The sequence below is a fragment of the Furipterus horrens genome, unplaced genomic scaffold (genome assembly GCF_987537825.1).
Source record: "Furipterus horrens unplaced genomic scaffold, mFurHor1.1.pri manual_scaffold_3, whole genome shotgun sequence".
NCBI lineage: Eukaryota > Metazoa > Chordata > Mammalia > Chiroptera > Furipteridae > Furipterus > Furipterus horrens.
Window position 1 is genome coordinate 67888677 of NW_028327173.1, and position 20378 is coordinate 67909054.

Here is a 20378-nt window from a genome sequence, read left to right on the forward strand (position 1 = left end):
TGCATGAGGACATGATCTTTGCCTTTCTCTCTTCACAGAATACAGAACAAAAGCAGGTGAAAAATGACAACTTAGAGAACAGTGCAAATATTTGAAACTAACTACTCTTTAGTAAATATTAGAATAGATGTGTGAATAAAGCTAACTATTTTCAAAAGTCTTTCTTTGGTTTTCAAGTGATCCATACATGTTGCTTTAAAAAAACACTTTTTATCAAAAAGAAATGAAAATAAAATTTCGAAGAGATATGTGCATATACATGTTTATTCCAGCATTATTCACAATAGCCAAGATATTGAAACAAATGAAAAACCCATCAACAAATGAATAGATAAAATATATATGGTATACATACACAATGGAATATTATTCAGCCGTGAGAAAGAACATGGTTGGATCCTGAGCACATTATGCTAAGTGAGACAAACCAGACAGAAAAGAAAATAAGTACTGTGTGATATCATTTACATGTGCAAGTTAAAGTAGTCAAGCCTTTTTCTTTTTGTTCTTTAATCCAGGGTGTCCCTCAGGATGAGAACATCAATTCAAGCTCTCAATGGGAACAGATATTTTTACAGAATAATTTGCTTTTCCATTAAACCTCATTTTATATTAATCACATTCATTACCATATGAATTCTTTCTTAACAGGCAAAGTCATTCTTTCTTTTGAACACTTAAAGTCACAGCTAGGTGGAGCAGCTTAAAATTTCCATAACAGATGTGTTAACATCTCTACAGAGGCACAGAGACTATGACTATGGTACACAGGTCACAGAGAGGAAACCACACCAGAAAAGTTTTTTTCTGCTAATCTTTAGATCACCTTAGAGATCTTAATCTGATATCAAAAATCCAAGCTAACTATTGCCTTAAATATTTGATGTGTTCATGGAATTCTGGCAATTAAAAACATTCATGCAAGTGTCAGCCTGTTCTTTTTCCAGAAGGTATTTTTAGACATTCTGTGCCTAAACATACTCCAAGGAGATGTGCAGAAATATGTATATGTAATGGTTCCTGTCATCAGATGAACTTCTTTTATTTGAAAACAAATACAAGGCACTACCTAGTTGCACATGGGCCAGGACAGAATTTATTATCTGAAAACCCTGTGCCTCTACTTTAACAGGGAGACTGATGTCTTTCTTATATCCAGTATCACTGCCAACTTGGATCCTGATTCCAAGAGTGCTCAAATTGTTTAGTCATTCCCATTTCCTTAGGACACAGGTACCAAAGAAATGGGCAGGGATATCCAAGAGAAAGACTGGGAAGATTATTATTATTATTCCTTGTTCTGCGGTTTTAGGGTCCTTTGTCTTGAGATCCTGTGCTGTCCTCCAAGAGAAAGGGTCAGTATCTCAAACTGGCTCAGATCAAGGATAGGGATTGTGACATTTTATCCTGACTACCCGTCGGCCTTCTGATAATATCTAGATTTCATTTAGTTGTTCTCTCCTCATCCCTTCTGACCCTACACATGCCCTGTTGTATTCACCATTTCAGAATTCTTTCTAATCAGGCCTAGCTTGCTGTGACTCCAACCATGTTTGGAAGTGGATGTTGTGTTCCCTTAAAATTTGTTTTTATAAAACCCTAACCTCCAATGTGCCAATGTGATGGTATTTGGAAGTAGGTCCCTTGAGAGGTAATTAGGTAAGGAGAGTAGGGCCCTCATGAGCCTGATCACTGCCCTTACAGCAAACAATCATTGGAGCTTCCCCTACCCTTTCCACCACATGGAGATACATCAAGAAAGCAGCCCTCTTTAAATCAGAAAGAGGACCCTTACCAAGAACCCACCAATGCTGGCACACTGACCTCAGATCAACAGACTCCAGAACTGGGAGAAATAAAGATTTGTTGTCTAAGCCACCCAGTCTATGGTAACTTGTTATAGTAGCCTGAGCAGACTAAGACAAACCATGATGCTCATTACTATCATTGTATGTACCTGGCTCCTGATATTAAAGTGCCAACACCTGGCCTCCATGTGTCAGGGTTTATGATCTCCAACTCTATCAGGCCATTCACTTCTGCAACAGCACATGTCCCGTCCATTCTTGCCTATAGCAGAGAGCCCACTGCTACATGGCTAAGGATGATAGAATTCCTCTCATGATTGCATACTCTTAATGTTTAGTAATTTACTTCTAATACCTTAAAAGTATAATTCAAAGGTAGGAAGCAGAGGCTACTCTTCTGCAATTTCAAAGGGTAACATGAAAGTTTGTATCTTAGTTTTTTGAGCAAATATAAGAGATTAAGAACCAAAATAAAAATAAAAATAAGATTAGGATGCAAATTTTGTGCTGCCTCATACTCTGATCTTAGTCTTAGACCCTTCATTATACAGGTCAAAGCTGTTTCTAGAAGCAGTGAGCACTTTCACCACCTAATAGCCAACTTCACATTCCTTTTATCGGTAGTAATAATGTTATACTTTATATTCTTGTTATTTATGAAATGGTATTACAAGCTTTATTTACAAGATTCAAAAGTTAGTGTATAAAGTGAAAAGCATGTTTCTTTTCCACCTCAATGTCACTCAGTTCTCTCCAGAATTACCAAGGACACTAGTTTTCAAAAGTGGATACAATTATAAACCTACTTATGCTCCAGCCTGTATATGTATAATATATGATTTTGCACACCTATATTTCCCAAAAGTAAACACACTATTCAAAGTGTACATGCATTATCCTATCTAATGTGGGCCAGTCATTGATATCCTCTAGTAGGCACTTTATTTGTTCAAAATTTGACTGAATAAAAACAAAAAGCATACACACCAAAAATGGACCAGAGTATGTATCAACACTTCATAATTTTTGAAAAAGAAAAGCTAATTCTCTTTAAGTAGTGAGCTTGTGTCTGCCACAATCTTACGAAGAAGTTTAGCGGCGCCAGACAATATTGAAGCGAACTCATTGCCAATTGCTTCCAAAGCTTGTGCAAGAAAGGGCGTATCATCATTTTGTATAGTATCAATCATATTTTTCAACTGATTTATTTCTTCATTCATCTTTTCAGCTTCCTTTCTAAATCCTTCATTAAGCAGATCTTCTTGGACCTAAAAAAAAAAAAAAAAAAAAAAGTGAGCAGGAAAGTACAGCTTTTAAAATCCCCAATTTTCTAAGAAATATATTTTTTACTTAAGAACTTGGCCAAATTTTCTTTGTTTTAATACTAAAATTACTCTCTTATACAATCAAGGAGAATTTGGGAACAAGGACTATGTCTTAGCTGAGGCATGAGCATTGACAGGAAGCATAGTTCACAGCCTTACTAACATTCATGTATCATGAGGGTTTTGTAAGAATGCTAAGCCTAACACAAGAACAAATATAATATGTTCCAGACAAATAATACCAGTTGAGACGTAACCTTGATCTGCTAGCACTAATTCTCGGTCCCACTTGGGATAATATAGTCAACCAAAAATCTATTATAAACATGTCCAGAAAGATAATCAGAGCATTTCCCCTATAGTATATGATAACTTGGGTAGACTATCCACATTTGGGGACAATACAACAAGCTTAAAAGTTGTTACTTTCCTGTGCTTTGAAGACTGAACATTTTTGATAGTTTTATGTAAGTATAGACCTGCCTCAAGGGCTTTGGATGGTAGTAGGGTTCCTGATAAAAGTTACTGCTCATATGATATATACATGATGGAAATATATGTTTAATCAGGCTTGATGAGATCAATTAAAATCCTCCCAAATAGTAGCACAAACCCTACTTATATTCTACAAGAATTGGCGGGAACACACTTGTCCTGATTTCTCCAGAGTTTACCTACAGGTTGAATTCAAAAGCTTTGAAGAAGAAAGAGGAGAAATGAGGAGGAACAAAAGGGGGAGTGGTAGGGAGAAGTAGAAGGAAGTGGAGAAGGAGGAAGAAGAGCAGGTGGAAGAGGAAGCTGTCTAAAGATTCAAGGTTTTAGTAAATCAGAAGTAGTAACTATGCATCCTTCCATGGTCTTGCTGTAACCTTCTGCTTCCCACCCGAGGGCCCAGGACAATGACCATCAAGCACCACTGAGGCCACGGCAGGACTTACCTTCAGTTTATGCTCCAATATCATAGTCTGCTCTCTTATTATGTTCTCTCTGTCTCTCTCCATCTTGTTCTTCAATTGGGCTATGTTTTCCTCAAGACTCCTTCTCTGAGCCTCCATCTGCTGCTGCTGCTCCTGTAGTCTCTGCCTCATCAGCTCCTGCTCCTTCTCAGCAGCCTCCTTCCTGGACCGCTCCACTGCCCCAGGGAGGTGTGAGAGAAGGAAGAAAAGTAAGTGAATTCTGATTCTACCCTCCTGAGCTCAGAGACTAAACCAAACTGGAGGTGAGATAGGAAATCTCTGAACTCCCCCCTTGTCAACAACATAAACAGCACATTTCAGACTGTGATGGGAAAGGCCCTGACTGGCTGATGGGCCCTGGTTGTTTTCAGATTCTGAAGAATCTGTTTCACAGAAGAAAAAGAGCTCCTTGTGTTGGGGAGGTTTTGTTTTTACACATGTCAGGGGCACTGCAGGAACATGATCGCCTGTCATGAGCCCAGCCCCGGCCCGTACCTGCCAGGGCCTTCTCCCCATCCGTGAGTGCTTTGTCTGCCTGCAGGATGAATTCCTCTATTGCCACCTGCGACTGCAGGAATCTCTGGAGGACCTCGTTTGCCTAAAGAATCAAAAAGGAGCAAAGTACTTCAATTTCCACTGAGAGGAGTACTGCTACAAAAACAAGTCCATGTACTTTTCCTTTATGATTAAAACTGTATGCTGGCTCCACACAGTGTCCATGCTTCTTACAGTGACCAGAGTTCTCCATACCCCCTGCATCCTGTCTCCCTCCAGTCTCTCTCCCAGTGCTCCTTCTTCCTTTTCGTACTCTAGGTTTGAGCTAGTGAGACCCATGGTCAGTTCTACAAACGCAGACTTTTGTGCTTTTTTATATTTGCCTCCCTGGAATGAAATGTTGTCTCTAATTAGTGCTGCTCCACTCCTCTGCCATTGCTGGTTGCAACTTTAGGCAAGTCATTTTAACCTGTCTCTGCCTCTCAGTTCGGATGTGTAAAACGTTGACAAAAAGCGTAGATGCTTCTTAAAGCTACTTGATAGATTAAATTAAAATGCCAAGATAATAATAATTCAATATATATTCGTTGCATCATTATTATCATTATTATTTTTAATATTATTATGTGTCATCACCATCTATGTAGCAAATTTTCTCAGGTTCATAAGTATTACAACCCTATATGCAATTGTCTAAATTCTTGACTTCTTTTTCTCTTTTGTTCAGCTTTGAATACAAAGACTCTGACTTTAACTTGTAAATTGTCTGCCTTTGGCATACTGAATGTCATGTTGTTGGGTGAAGAAATTATTATTTTTCTCCTGTCTTTTAGGGATTTCAGAAATCCACATTCATGTTTTAGAGTTGAGTTTTCTACTCTTCTCAAGAAGGAAGATCAAATAATGGACTTCAAAAGCTAAAGCTATCATGATATTCCCATGTTTTCATATTACCCACAATGGGTGCTGTGCCCTCAGACTTTCAGGAGACCCTTCTTACTTTAATTTGTAGGATCCCCACGTTCCCCCTAATCCTCACCTTCACTCCCATCCTGGGTGCTTGCCAATAATCCCGTTCAATTCCTTCCTTTGTTTCCAAGTAGAGCTTGTGACCACCAGAAACAGAGAAAGTTCCTGCTGAAATACTTTCCATTAAGGCCATTGAAAGCTCATCAAGTTTAGCTTGGCAGTGTTTTTCAGATGCTTCTTCATTCTGTAGCAAGAAATCATCCTTCTTATCCTTGATGATTTCCTGAAAGGGAAGCACAGAGGGATGTCACCAGAAGAAAAGAACAGAGGAGATAAAATTCCAAAGAATCTGGTAGAAGGAAGTCTAGTTCTGGTCCTCATGAGAAAAGCATTCTGTTGGAGAAGGACATGGAATAAAACAGGAATTATGAGACTTGGTTTACTCGTAATCCTGCAAATTGCATGTGAGCCAGGAAAACGCATCCTGACCTCCCTGGATTTCAACTTCTTCATCAGAACTGTGGGAGTTGCATTACTTTATCTCTATGGTTCCTTGCAGCTGTAACATTCAGTGATTCTATCTTCATTGACACAAAGATACAACAAGGAGCAACAGAAGTTAAAAATAGCCTGGAAAGAGGAACTGTTAAGAGAAATTTGATTCCTGGGAATGGGAGTGTTCTCAAAAAAGCAACTAGCCTAGGAATGGCTTTTGGGTGTTCTGTGCAGGCTTGAAATCAATAGCAGTAGTTCCTTCAGAAAGATATCTATCCTGATTATGCCTCAGAGATCAGAGAGTTTTGGTAAAGTACATGAGGTTTGGGGGTAGGGGTAGTAGGAGAAGAAAATGTAGCCCTTTGAAAGTGTATCTATCCCTCATGAGGATCCAGACTACTTGATCCATGAGGGAGAAAAGAACCACTTCTAGGCATCATTCTTCAAGGGGAGGGTCACAAAGGGTAAATAAGTGCTAAGACAAAGTACCACAAGATTCTTCTGGAACACCTGGTTTTCATCCTTGAAGGAGTTCTCCATGAAGATTGCAATGGCTTCCCTCTCACAGGCCGCGTGCAGGTCCAGCAGCTCCTGGAGCGTGTCAGTGGGGAACCTCACTCGCTGGGCCATCTGCTGGCTGTAGTGGTCGGCTGCCTTCTGCACAGCTGCTGAGTTCTCAAGCTGGGCCAGAGTTGTCACCGCGTTCTCCAAACAAGGCACTGCTCCACTGTTGATGGCATCCACGTATGTCACCACCAGTGTCTGCAGCCCTAATAAGCCAGGGAATTTAAGGGGAAATTATCAAGTTATCACTCAACAAATTGAAGTATATGAGAGTACCTTTCTGAATCACACACACACAACCACTCTACCTCCTTCTACTGTTATCACCTTCATTATCCTACTGACTCTTAATTTTTATGGTTCTTCAGGCCACAGAACTAAAAAAAAAGTCAGTGTCTACCTCATCTAACTTACTAAAGGTTATCTGAACAAAACGTAATTTCCTATTTAAATATTAAGAGCAAAATTATTTACATAGATAGAAAAATGAGGCAGGGAAATCAGATATATTTACTCCTAACACTGAAGCTCCCAATGGATTTTCAAGGATTTCTGTGCTGATAGTTATTCTTCAACTACTCTAAATTCCCAAAATATCCTCTGTATTCTTCTTGCAAATTACACATATTTCATAGGACTTACCTTAAGAAAATAGTGTGTTCTTTCTTTATACCTAATTAGATATATTGTTATCTGTAGAGGATTTGTTTTCAGATATGCAAAGTCCATATATATTACTAATAAAGTTTTAAATTTTTGACAGGAACTTGTAGACCCCAAAAAGTGTGATAACTATAAAACACACACATTTTTCCATGGAGTATGAATATCTTCAGACCCAAAATTATATAGAGTATCAAACAAAAATCTAGAAGCACATCATATAATTTATTTAACATATACTGAACCCTTCAGCATGTGAAAAGGAGACTCACGTTTCCCAGTAACCATGATTCCTTCTCTGAGGGTCTTGATTCTCGCCTGGCTGAAGATGTAAGAACAGAAATTCTTTCTTTGTTCCTGAAATTTAGAATCCAGTTGGTCTTCTGGAACATTCTCAATATTGGCTAGGAGTTTGTTGTCATTTGTTGGCCGGGCCAAGACAAAACACTTCCGTTTTGGAAAGAAGTGCCGGATGCACTCTCTGGGGAGATTGGATTTCTGGGCATTGGGATTCCTGCCTGATAGATAAAAAGACCCACAGATTACAGTAAGATCAGTCTTAGGACAAGGAACACAAAGGTTTTTATGACAGTGATTTTTGTATCTTTGCCATCTTCTATGTTCATAACTCCTTTAGCATAGATGCCCAATGCTTCTTTAAATCTCAAATTTATCAATGATACAAACCTAGGGAGAAATTTGGGGAGGGATTTAACTTAGGGTAAAAAAAAAAAAAAGCCTATTGCTGCTACCTCCAGACCTAAACAGGGTATAGGTTTACTATTGGAATAAAAGGTCAAATGCAACTTTTTGGTCTACTTGATCCCAGGTAAAAACTCAGCTGCGGAACCAAGGAAGAGAAACAAACAAGGCATAAAGGGAATGATACCCTGATTATTTATGTACAACTATTTTGATGTTAAAAGAATAATGTGTACAGCCTGGCCAGGCAGCTCACTTGTTTGGAGCCTTGTCCTGTACATCAAAAGTTGGGGATTTTGATTCTCAGTCAGGGCACATACCTGGGTTGTAGGTTTGATCCTTGGTTGGGGCACCTACAGGGGCAACCAATCCATGTTTCTCTCACACTTTCTCTCTCTCTCTCTCTCTCTCTCTCTCTCTCTCTCTCTCTCTCTCTCTCACTTTCTCTCTCTTTCACTTTCTCTCTCTCTCTTTTTCTCTCTTCCCCCATCCCCATCCTCTCTCTGTAAAAAGTCAGTAAAGATATCCTCAGGTGAGAATAATGACAACAATAACAATAATGTGTACAGTGTTACCTTTTCTTTAGCAAAAGCTTGTAGAGTATATGTGATTAATGTTATTTTAAAATGTCACCACTAATCTTTAAACTCTTTAATATAAAAAAGTATATTTGATTTGACAGTGTTGTTCTTCTGCCTAGCCAATTTCTCATTGTTTTGAGAAAGCATAAGTAGAAATATGAAAATAAGAACGAATACATCAGAATTGATATTTCTCTTAAGGTTTCATCAGATACACACTCACATAAATGTAAGCTATTAAAATAATGTCCTGTTTTGAAATTATGGTATGGGTAAATGTGGGAATTTTTTTAAAGTTATGATATAAAAAAATAAAATGAATATTCTGGTATCAGCCATATGACAGTAGTATAGATTGAAATAATGCATGCTTCAGGTTTTCTAGAACATAAAGTCATTTTTCTAGATGATATATCTATAGAGTCATTAGGAAATTATATCCTTATTTCAGAAAAGTAATAATCTAATTGCATGATTTTTTTTTCATTTAAATAGGTTTTTCATTGTAATTCCATGTGTAACAAATATCTGGTTAGTTGTTTTGCTCAAAACAAAAAAGAAGAAGCCAAAATAAAGAACACAAGTGTCTGGTCTTTAGAAAATTTTAGTACCACTGTATTCAAAGTTATAATCAGGTGCTAAATTATAATGTGTAAAAAAAAACATTTGTTTTGAGTAATTATACTATACTTTAGGCTCTATTTTTTCTAAGTGAACTTAAACTCCAGGCCCTAAAGCATTTCAATCCATCTCCCAGCCACCATTCTACAGATTCCATCTAGTCTAAAATGCAAATGCAGCTCCAGAGATGATAGACAGTGTTTAGCACCTCTCACCCTGTACTGGACCATCCACAGCACAATCAGGCTCTGTTACCTGGAATCAGCTTCAAGGCGTTCTCCAGATACTCATCTTCTGTGATAGGGTGACCGTTTAACTTCAGCTCCAGGGTGAAATCCCGAACAGTCCAGATAAAGTCTGGAAAGAAACTCACAAACTCCATGGAATTTTCTTCTCTATCTGGTGGAGGGGAGGACTTTGTCCTGATGAGTTCTGTCAGCTCCGTCACATAACTAGGACTTGGCTAAGGAAAAAAAAAAACTGACTACAAACAATTCACACATTTCTCTAATAAAAACTATTATAAACATTATCTTTCTCCCTGGGTTCCCTGTACTCCGCCAAAGGCAACTAAGTGAGAGCGAAGGAGAAACTGACTGGATCTCCATTCCCATAGGCTCCATGACACACAGTGATGTGGTTCCTGGAAGGATACTGCAGCTGCTCCAGGGCCTGATGGTTAATGGTGTTCATGCTGTTGTAGACAAAGCTGCTACACAGAAGCACAGCCAGGGCAAAGATCCATGAGTCATTCTTAGGGTCACCCTAGGAAGCACATTAGGGCAAGACATATAGGAATTTACATGTAGAAATTCATTCAGACACTAAGCCTATCAGTCTCTCATTTTTATTCCAGCTAACATACTCACCATGCAAAGAAGCAAGTTTGAAGACAGACATAAATACAAATATCAGCTTTGACAATTACGAAGGCATTTCTGGTGACTGTGATTTTTCATAGATAAAAGGATTCTCGTTTCCACAGGTCTTCTTTAAATTTTATTGGATGAAATAAAATAACATATATGGAAAAACTAATGGAGTACCTGGAGTGCAATGAGGTACTCACTGGTGGGTATTAGCATATATTCATTGTATACATACTTGTAGGTCATAGACCACATATATATATAATATACTATGGTGAACATAACCAGGAATTCAAATTCTGTCCAATTAAATTCAACAAATGTTCATGGGAAGCTACTCGATGTTTCCCACTGTTTTTAAATGTAAAAAGCAAAGTTTAAAATGACTATTTCTTTTAAGATGACCATTTCAAAATGGTGACCAATATCCATAACAATGAAGCAACAGTGATGAAAAGGTCTATAAGAGGCTTACATCTTAATAATGTATATAAGCAGTGAAACTTATAGCTATAATATTAAATTGAAATTTAGAAGTCCATTAAGGAAGAACAGATCTCTGAAAGTTGGAAAAGAGTCCATAATATGAAGTCTTCATCAAAATCTTGATCTGAGTGTTAAAGAATTGTTAGAATGTGGACTTGAAGAAATAAAAATAATCCCACAAATAGAGAGTCTCACAGATGCAAAATTAGAGATGGCCGAATACATGCCTTTTTAAGTTATTTGATCTAATTAGACCAGAGGTTAAGTGCAGAAGTTAAAGCTGGATAGTGAGCCTAGTCCAGCCAGACAAAGGGCCTTACAGACCAAGCTAATTTGTTTATAGAAATTATAACATTGTCTAAATAATGGCATAATCCAGAAATTATTTCTATTATAAATGGTATCAAAAGATATTCCCTAGAGCAAATGTAAAAACTGGGTTTTATACCTGAAAGACTTAATACAAGAGTTTGGAGGGAAAAAACCTATTTATTAATTTATTTCTCTGACCACCAGCTTTCAAAATAATCAATTAAGAAAAAAATAAATGGCACTGATAACAAACAACAATAAAGTGTTTAGACACCCAGACTATATAGCATTTAATGATATGTAACTAAAAATTAATGCAGAATTTCTGTCTCCTTTTTGGGTGGAAATAGACCAGTAAAGAAATTTTGATACTATTTTTCATAAATCTCAAAGTAAGCCAAAAATGAAGAAATCATTCATTTCACCCATTAGTATAAAGTTACAATATCAAAAATCCACCTTAAAATACTTGTTGTAGGACAAACACATGCTTTTATAGAAGCAGCTCATTCAGAACTGTGTCAAAGCCTTGCAGAATGCTCTATGAGTACTTGATGAACTCTTCCATAGAACTGCAGACCTTCTGAGGGCATAACTTTTACTTTAGTCAGTAATATTTACAGTACTAATCCCAGATACTTAGAAGTCAGGTGTTTAATAATATTTATTAAATTGAATCAAATCATTTACACAATGCCAAGAAATAATGAAAAAAATTGACCCAATATACCACGACACCTTAACTAGAAATGAAAGTCAAAGAAACCAAAATTTGTCTCATTGTAATAGTTGGATTTCTACATTTCACAAATAAGTCACAGCAGTTAAATTACCAAATATTATTTTAAAAAAAAAGAAAATAAAATTGAAAAGGATATATCTGTGGCTCTCTGACTTACCTTCTCTACATCACCCAGGCCCTCAGTGTCCAGAAGGACCAGGGTCTGGTTAGGCTTATCGGGGTGAGGCACACACCACATCCAGATGCCCTTGGTTTCAGACTGCACCGTGGAGCCCAGAGGGAAACCTGCAAAGAATATGAAAAAGCAACAAATGTAACAGCGGATAACCTAAGCAGTCAAGGAGCTACAATATCAGACTTGTTAATATCTAAGTAACCCAGCATACAGGATGTTCTTTTCTCTGTTTCTTAATTTCCTAATTTGTATGTCATCTATTTCAAAGAGAAGGGGATGTTAACAGTGAAAATGATACCAAGCCAGAGCTCCAGATGGAGAAGAAGAGGTATCCATGAACCAGACAAAATATAGGTCATTGCTAACCATAACAAAAACATTTAGAAAGAATGTTGAAGCCCAAAGCTGAGAAGGGGAGGGGGCAGGGAGTGAATTAAAGAGTGACATTGGATGGTAAAAGTGGAAAAAGCAAATTGAGAAAGTGTATTCTTTTGCCAAACAAAGTGATAAAAAGGAGGTGGGGCTAGTAACCACAATGTAATATGAACTCACAAAGGATTTTTAAGATAATAGATATTCAAACATCTCTCTATGCTGGTGGAAATATTCCACAAAGAAAGCAAAATATATTGTGAGACAATGGAGACAAAATTGCAAGAGCCCAGTGCTTGCGCAGATAAAAGAGTGTAGGAATCTGGGAATTAGTAAAAGAGATTTTCCTTAACAGAAATAAAACAAGAAATATGGTAACAGGTTGCAGTAAGGTAGTAATTTATTAGTAAGAATTAGAATTAGAAGTTTGGTTCATTTAAAAGAGTTTAGCTCTCTCTTCATGGGACCAGTGAAGAAAACTAAGAAAAAGAATTGTCCCCTGCCTGAAACAACACTCACCATGGTGCTGCCCTGCGAGACAATTCATCAAGTAGGATTTCCCTGTACAATACAGTCCCACAATGGCCACGACAGCCACTGGCTGAGAAATCTGGTCAAGAATCTGTAGAGCTTCCTGGTTCACTGACAGCTGCTCATTATTGTTTTCCACCAGACAAACTGGGGCCATCATGTTGGATCCAGACATTAAGGCAACCTGCCAACGTAGAAGACTTTCATTGTAGAGATAAGATTGCAAGTTTGTTCTGACTCAGAGTTATACAAAGCACCCATCAACTTAGGACTGAGTGAGACTTCTGTAATGTAACCTTAAATAGCAGACTATAGAGGGCTTGCTCTATCATTCCCCCAAATCTTGCATGACATCAGTGATAATATACAGGGTATTATCACTTTGCAAAGTTTCACTTCCATAGTATAATAAAATTCAAACAATTATTACCATACACTGAGGAGCTACAATACACCAAGATCTATGATACTTACCTTGCATACCTGGCCTCATGGGTACTTACAAGAACCTGCAAGATAAAAGCTATTAAAACCACTTTCCAATGAGATAAATGAGTCTCACAAAGGCTGAGTAAATAAGTAAGTTATAGAGCCAGGATTAAAACCTAGAAAATCAAGCAAAATGGCAGACTAGGAAGTTTTAATTAATTGTTTCCCATGGAAACAAAAAACAAACCCCAAAAATGACTAAAAGAACTTTATATTATTTCCAAAAAGTAGTCAAAGGCCTAAAGTAACCAAGCAAATACCCATTAAAAAAGAAAGCCACATTCCAAATGGCTGGAAATTCTGTGATGCTTTTGCTTCCCCTTCCTCTACAAACTCCGCAATGTGGTATAGTATTTGTCTATAGGAGGTGACTCCCCAGTTCTCAGATCCCTCCCTTGATCAGAAGGAATAGTGCAGACCCTATTTGCAATGTTCAAACTTGTTTGGAAGCTACCTCCTCGTGCCTTTGTTTCACCTAACATGGATTTCAAAAAGGCCACAGATGAGGAGATAGTGGTATAACTTATATCTCAGGTGGAAAGAAGTAGAGGGCATTGCTGAGAAAAACCACAGCTGAACTGACCCCCCAGAAGCCTAGGCCAAGAGATTATGAATGAAGACAGAAAACAGACCATCTAAGGCAACAGCTCAGTTCCCAATTCCCTCCTTCAAACTGAATGGAGCAGAAAATAATTTGCTTACCCTGTTCTAACATAGCAGGGGTTCCCAGACTTGTCTCTTTTGCCTAATTTGGATCTCAGTAATGGAAAAACAATGGGTACCACTTGGGAAAACTGCAGAGAAACCGACCTACGGACACATATGTCAAGACACTACAGGTATATAATATTGTGATTTATAATAAAATACATATGTATTTTGTCTTCCTTCTTGTCACTGGCACATAGCTGTTAAAACTCTTGTAATTTTCTAAGGGATGAAAATGATGGGAATGTATTTTGTTACACTATTTGGTCTTTTGTCCTCATATCCTGAAAGAACTCCAGGGAAATAAAGGTGAAAAAAGACTACAGTGGTACCTTGGTAACTCATTGTTAATTTGTTCCAGAACTCCTGATGAGTACCAAGGTATGACTTTATTTTGTTATTTATAACAAGCCCCTTTCAATCACACTTAAATTTATGTTAATGAGGTGATTTTGGAAGTCCCCTAGATAATCACAGAATGGAACTCAATTTCTATGGAAACAAATCATGGGATTAGAAAGTTGAACTTTCAGCCTCACACTGCCACCTCCTATCCTCTCAGGAGAGAGGAGGGGTTAGAGGTTGAGTTAATCACCACTTGCCAATGATTTATTCACTTATGTCTATTTAACAAAGCCTTCATAAGAAACCCTAACTGAAATTGTCCAGAGAGCTTCTGGGTTGGAAAACACATGGAGGTGTTCAGAGGGTGGCATGCCTAGGGAGAGCACAGAACACCCCTTTCCTGAACCTTGCCTTATGCATCTCTTCCATCTGGCTGTTCCTGAATTTTACCCTTTTTAAAAATAAACTCATAATGTAGTAAGTAATTTTTTTCTGACTTCTATCATCCATTTTGTTAAATTATTAAACTTGAGGAGGAGGTCATAAGCACCTCCAATTTATACTCAATTATACAGAAGTACAGATAACAACCTGCACTTGTATTTGGCACTTAAAATGGGGCAGTTTTGTGGGACAGAGTGCTTAACCTGTGGAGGACAGTCTTTTTAATAAGTGGGGCTGAGAAAATTAGAAATTCATATGCAAAAGAATGAAGCTGGATTGTTACCTTAAAGTGTTAAGGTACAAAAATTAACTCAAAATAGATCAATAAATTAAACATGAGATAAAACTAAAGACTTAGAGGGGGGAAAAAACAGGGTAAATGCTTCATTACACTGAATTTGGCAATAATTGCTTAAATATAAAACCAAAAGCATGAGTAAAAATTTAAAAATAAATTGAAATTTACTAAAATGAAAGACCTTTGTGCATCAAAAGACCCCATTAACAGTAAAGAGGCAATACAGAAAACAGGCAAAAATATTTTCTTATCACATATATAATAAGGAATGAATATCCACAATATATAAAAAACTCCTATAACCCAACAACAAAAACAATCTGATTTAAAAATGGGCAAAGGGACAAAAAAACACAGGAACCTGTCAAGATGAGACAGAGAGGTATGGCCTAAAAGATGGAACAGATCAAGGTTCCAGTGGGAGAACTAAGAAATGAAGAGATGGCCAACCTAACAGATGCGGAGTTCAAAACACTTGTGATAAAGATGCTCACAGGTTTGACAGATATGCCTAAGTAAAGCAAACGCATAAGGGAAGAAGTGAAGGCTATGCTAAATGAAACAAAGGAAAATCCACACAAAACCAATGGTGAAGGGAAAGAAACTGGGGTTCAAATCAATGATTTGGAACATAAGAAAGGAAAAAAATTCAGTCAGTACAGAATGAGGAAACAAGAATTGAAAAAAATGAGGAGAGGCTTAGGAACCTCTGGCACAGTTTTAAACATACCAGCATCAGAATCATAGGGGTGCCAGAATGAGAAGAGGAGGAGCAACAAATGGAAAACTTATGTAAAAAAAATTAAGAAGGAAAACTTCCCAAATTTGGTGAAGAAAATAGGTATAAAGTTCAGGAAGCACAGAAAGTCCCAAACAAGCTAGACCCAAGGAGGACCACACCAAGATACATCATAATTAAAATGCCAAAGATTCAAGATAAAGAGAGAATCTTAAAAGCAGCAAGAGAAAAGCAGAGAGTTACCTACAAAGGGGTGCCTATAAGACTATCAGCTGATTTCTCAAAGAAACTTTGCAGGCAAGAAGAGACAGACAAGGAGTATTCATTATGATGTAAAGCAAGGACCTACAACCAAGATTACTCTATCCAGCAAAGCTATCATTTAGAATGGAAGGGCAGATGAAGTGCTTCTCACACAAGGTAAAGCTAAAGGAGTTCATCATCACCAAGCCATTCTTACATGAAATGTTAAAGAGATTTATTTAAGAAAAAGATCAAAACTATGAACAATAAAATGGCAATAAATACGTATTTATCACAAATTGAATCAAAAAATAAATAAATAAAACCCAACTAAGCAAACCAGAATAGGAACAGAATCATAGGTATAGAGATCATTTGGAGGGTTATCATCTGGGAGGGGGAAAGGGGAGAAATGGGGAAATGGTGCAGGGATTAAGAAGCATAATTGGTTGGTACAAAATAAACAGGGGGAAGTTAAGAATAATATAAGAAAAGGTGAAGCCAAAGAACTTATATGCACGACCCATGGACATGAACTAAGGGGTGCGGGGTTGCTGGGTAAAGGGGGGTACTGGGCAGAGGGGAGAAAAGGGGGGAAAATTGGGACTACTGTAACAACATAATCAATAAAATATACTTTTTAAAAATGGGTAAAGGACTTGAATAGACAGTTCTCTATAAAAAGGTAAACAAATGGCCCATAACACTAATCATTAGGGGAATGCAAATAAAACCGTGAAGATGTGCCACCTCACAATCATTAGGGTAGCAAATAATCAAACAACAACAAGGAAAAAAAAACACAAATGCTAACTAGGGCGTACAGAAATTAGAACTCTTTGTACTACTGGTGGGAATATAAAATGGGCAGCCACTGTGGAAAACATTATGGCAGTTCCCCAAAAAATTGAACATAGAATTATCACTTGATCCAGCAACTCCACTTCAGGGTATATATACAAAAGAATTAAAAGCATAGACTCAAACAGATATTTGTATACCAATGTTCGTAGCAGTACTATTCACGATAGCCAAAAGATGAAAACAATTCAAATGTGCATCAAGGGATAAATGGATAAACAAAATGCAGTATATATACATTCAATGGAAAATATTCAGCTGTAAAAAGAATCTTCTGAAACATGTTATAACACTGATGAACCCCGAAGGGACTGTTAAACCCAGATGCTACAAGTGACTCCAATGTTCTTATGAAAAACAAACACCAAAGAGAGAGAAAGAATCTGAGAGTGAGTTGGGAGTGGGCTTCGGGTGCAGAGAAAGGGAGAGAGAGTTTCGACTAGATAGTTTTAACTAATAAAGATCAGGGATGTGGGGACTACATTTATTACACTACAGAGCTTTCTTACATATAACTAGTAGAAATTATCTCTTTAGATTATAATTGCCAGTAAGTTTCTTGACAGGGACTGTCATGTTCTGTGTATTCTAATGCCTGTCCCAGAGACTGACATAGCAATGCAGGCAGGCTCCCATGGGAGCTCTTTCCACCCTACTTGCTGCTGCCGTAAGATGAGGTTCAGGAGCAGCACATCCAGGGAGACACCTGCACCTGACTCGAGACTGAGCTTCCTCAGAACTAAAGCTAGCCACAGACCCTTGCAGGTCAGACAATAGGCAAGATGCCCTTCTTGCCCACTCTTCAGTTGTGATTCTTAATCAGAAATCAAGTCTTGAGTTCCAGACAAAGTGACATGTGAAAGATGGACTTACTTGCGTCACAGCAACACGGGTCCAAGTACAGTCTCAGCAGCCTCTCAGCTCTTACTTGCTCCTTCCACTTTTCTGTCTCTCCTTTATAGGAACTGAAAGAGACTGAGGCAGTGAGTCATTGGTCCAATAAAATGTAAAATGATTCAAGTAAACTGAAATTGAAAGTAAAAGCAGTTCATAGAATAGTTAGTGCTAGCAAGAACATGTTGAAACAGCTGAGAAGGGCATGATTTTATGTTATGGGTGCAGCGTGGAGGAGGTTACAAAAATTCAGTTATTGGGCAGTCACACATTAGCAAACACACTTCACAAGCCATCTTGTGTCCTTCCCATCTTGAAAGGCTTTCAAGACCTGTCTTATAATACACCTCTCTTAATTGGTTAATTTACCTTGGCACACAAGAAAAATAGAAAATTCACAGCAGAAATGTAAGCAAGGCTGTATAATCCAAGCATATTTCCAGCATTTTTCTCTTAGTGGGATTCCTGGGGCCTAAGAGTTTTATTAACAACATTTTGAATATGTTCCCTAAAATATATTTAATAAAGCCCTGCCCAGTGTGGGTCAGTGGGTTGGGTGTCACCCCTCAAAGCAAAAGGTTGCCAGTTCGATTCCTGGTCAGGGCACATACCTGGTTTGTGGGTGCATATAACAGGCAACCGATCAATATTTCTCTCCCTCTCTTTCTCCCTCCCTTCCCTTCTCTCTAAAAATAAATAAACAAGATATATTTAATTAAACAAGTATTTTTTACAATATAATCATTAGAAAATAAAGATAAGTAAGATAAAAATGAATAACCATTCATTGCTTTATCCAGAAAAGGTATTGACATTTTGCCCAGCATTTATCCTTATATTTATTTGGACCCTCTCCTAACATAGGTACCCCTTGTCTACAGAAATTTAGCCAACTGCCTGGTTCCAAAGGAGCTGATTCAGTTAGATAAGAAAGTGATCAGTTGTGCATATTTTGTTTGTGAGGAAAGAATGGACCACATGTACAACAGGAAAATGAGAGGTCACCTGAGCAAGCTGGGCTGTGTGAGGATGAAGAGAATTCTCCTTCCTCCTCTTCCTCTGCACTTACCTCACCATCCTCCTTACCTATGGACACATTTTCATAATGGGCCAGACAGGAAATTAATATTTTAGGATTTGCAGGCCATAGGGTCCCCTCACAACTATTCTGCAACAGCATCATAGACAATAGGTAAACAAATGGGTGTGGCTGTGTTCCAATAAGGTTTTATTTACAAAAGTGGGCAATGGGACAGATTTGGCCTATGGGCTATAGTTTGCTCATCCCTGATTTAGGTAAATATAATAGTGTTACATGCTGGGGTTTATCATAGGGTGATCACCCATGTATCATTGTCTTAATAGGCCAATGCTCCTATTCCAGAATCTGTTTGTTTCTGCACCTAGGGAAATTTGGGTGAAACGGTATAAAAAAGTTCTTAATGTTTTGGAACAGAAATATGGAAGAGGAATATGTTTACTTCATTTGTCTGAGCATCATCCCAGTGCCTGGGACATGCATCCACATGTCTGCACAACTAATTGTCTAACTCCCAACAACATAGCAGTACCAGTAGCTTCTAGCTGGGCCAAAGAGGCTCTTGTGGCGATGGAATGTAGTCAGTGGTAACAAGGAAGAAGCTGATTTGGGAGGAAGTGGGGAGACACCAGTTCAGGTCTACAGGCCTTTGTGAGTGAGCCAGGAAGCCTAGCATTTGGGTACATGTCAAGGTGACTTCAATTAGCCTGAACAGGGGCATTTCTGCCTGCATTTTCTAGATGTGGCCTGTCCCTCCCACACACAGATTAGGGACAGCACAGTTCCCATAGATACAGCACAAGGCCATATCTAAAATACAAAGGCTTGCAGGTACTGCCATCATGTGGCAACTTGGCATCACAAATTTGTCTTTGAAAATTGCTTCATTGATATAAATAGAGAATTTATAGAAATATGATTATAATAAAGTATAAATTCACACATACAAATATGCATGTAATGATAATTTTGCTTCTATATGTTTCCTGACATAAACATTGACTATAATTGTAGGTTCTTTGATATTATGAAAGTGGTAAGGTCTTAAGTTTCTATGGAGAGAATGGGTTTTTACTTGGATGCATGTAATTTATTTGGGAAATGATGGCAGGGAGCCAGAAGAATAGAGAAGAGGAAAAGAAAGAATAAGACAGCAAAAATGAAAAAATCAAAAAAGGTTAATTATTGAGGTACCACTTTGGGAAATTGAAAATCAATCCCACAATAGATATTCCAAAGAACAACATAGAATCCATTTCAGAATTGTTCCTTCAAAGGGCAATGTGGGGATTTATCCAATAACCCGTGTTTCTCATTGATGGAGAGTTGTCATAGGGGTATTCAATCTCCCTAAACTTATAGGCTTTGCTTGTGCAAAACGGACTGTTTTTGATAGCATAAAGAAAAGCCTGAAAGAGAAGAGGAGAAAAACATTTGTGATAGCATTGTGCTACCTGGTACCATTGTAGGGAATGGCTCCTTGTGGTTTCAGAAATTGTAGCCCAAGCCGTGAGCCAGGCCCACCCCACCCACCTGGGAAGGTCTTTAAGTCTCAGCAGAAAACTGAAAGATTGTGCAGCACACAGGACCAAAGGCCACTCAGAGGGTTCCCATGGGAACTGGGTTTAAAGAATGTATATTATGCTTTAGAG

The 20378-nt window shown here is 37.9% G+C and overlaps 1 protein-coding gene across 1 annotated transcript; it reads right to left on the bottom strand.

The window, feature by feature from the left end:
• Positions 1–255: 255 nt before the first annotated feature.
• On the bottom strand, positions 256–13267 carry LOC150015239 (guanylate-binding protein 6-like). The gene is made up of 10 exons (XM_090269706.1): positions 12655–13267; positions 11746–11873; positions 9835–9944; positions 9435–9631; positions 7548–7793; positions 6538–6818; positions 5624–5836; positions 4585–4687; positions 4072–4265; positions 256–3076 (listed from the first exon to the last, which is right to left on the bottom strand). Exons 1-10 carry the CDS (start codon positions 12839–12841, stop codon positions 2849–2851), a joined length of 1887 nt encoding a protein of 628 aa, XP_090125832.1. The 5' UTR covers positions 12842–13267; the 3' UTR covers positions 256–2848.
• Between the last annotated feature and the right edge of the window lie 7111 nt (positions 13268–20378).